The sequence below is a fragment of the Sphaeroforma arctica genome, assembly GCF_001186125.1.
Source record: "Sphaeroforma arctica JP610 unplaced genomic scaffold supercont1.12482, whole genome shotgun sequence".
Taxonomy (NCBI): Eukaryota; class Ichthyosporea; order Ichthyophonida; genus Sphaeroforma; species Sphaeroforma arctica.
Genome location: NW_014028076.1, coordinates 1 through 656, shown reverse-complemented (window position 1 = coordinate 656; position 656 = coordinate 1). Strand labels below are relative to the sequence as shown.

At 43.1% G+C, this 656-nt stretch overlaps 1 protein-coding gene across 1 annotated transcript; it reads left to right on the top strand.

Annotated features, from left to right (window-relative positions):
* Window positions 1-228: 228 nt before the first annotated feature.
* SARC_17865 (hypothetical protein) lies at window positions 229-453 on the top strand (the record flags this gene model as incomplete). Its single annotated transcript, XM_014288049.1, has 1 exon — window positions 229-453. A coding segment is annotated over one exon (225 nt), but the record flags the coding sequence as incomplete, so codon positions are not given.
* Window positions 454-656: the final 203 nt, after the last annotated feature.

The window sequence follows — 656 nt, the reverse complement described above, 5'->3', positions numbered from 1 at the left end:
ACAGCTAAGCCAAAACCACGTAGAGGTCTGACCATGTTCAGATTTGCAGCCCTTTCGCGCACCGTTTCACCTCTGACCATGTTAGAAGCAGAAAACCATCAGTGTATCTACATGCACATGAAAGTACAAATATATGCAAGTTTTCTTTCATCCATATTTAAAATATATCATGTACATATTTGTAATTGAACCTAGCGTACGTGTATTCTGATATACCTTCAAATGCAGTCGACCCAACTGCCCATCGAGGCCTGGCTATTCGGTCGCCTGCTGCCTATGTTCTCAATTGAATTGGGAGTGCGCAGCAACAAACTTGTACAAGAGGTTCTGGGAAAACTATTGGCAATGGTTAAAGCATCAAGCGGAGATATTCAGATGTATTGCGACATGGCAGGCGTAGTCATTGATCTCTGCATTGGTATGTACTTCCGAACACTGCCGGGATATCATTGATCACTTTGATCAAGTAAATCAGAATTTCACCTGCAATTGCCCTGGCTTCCTTAAAGATTCTTCCATAGGCATATTTGTAAATATTCACACACACTCACACACTCACACACACACACACAAACACACACACACACACGCACACACACACACACACACACACACACACACACACACACACACACACACACACACACACACACTAC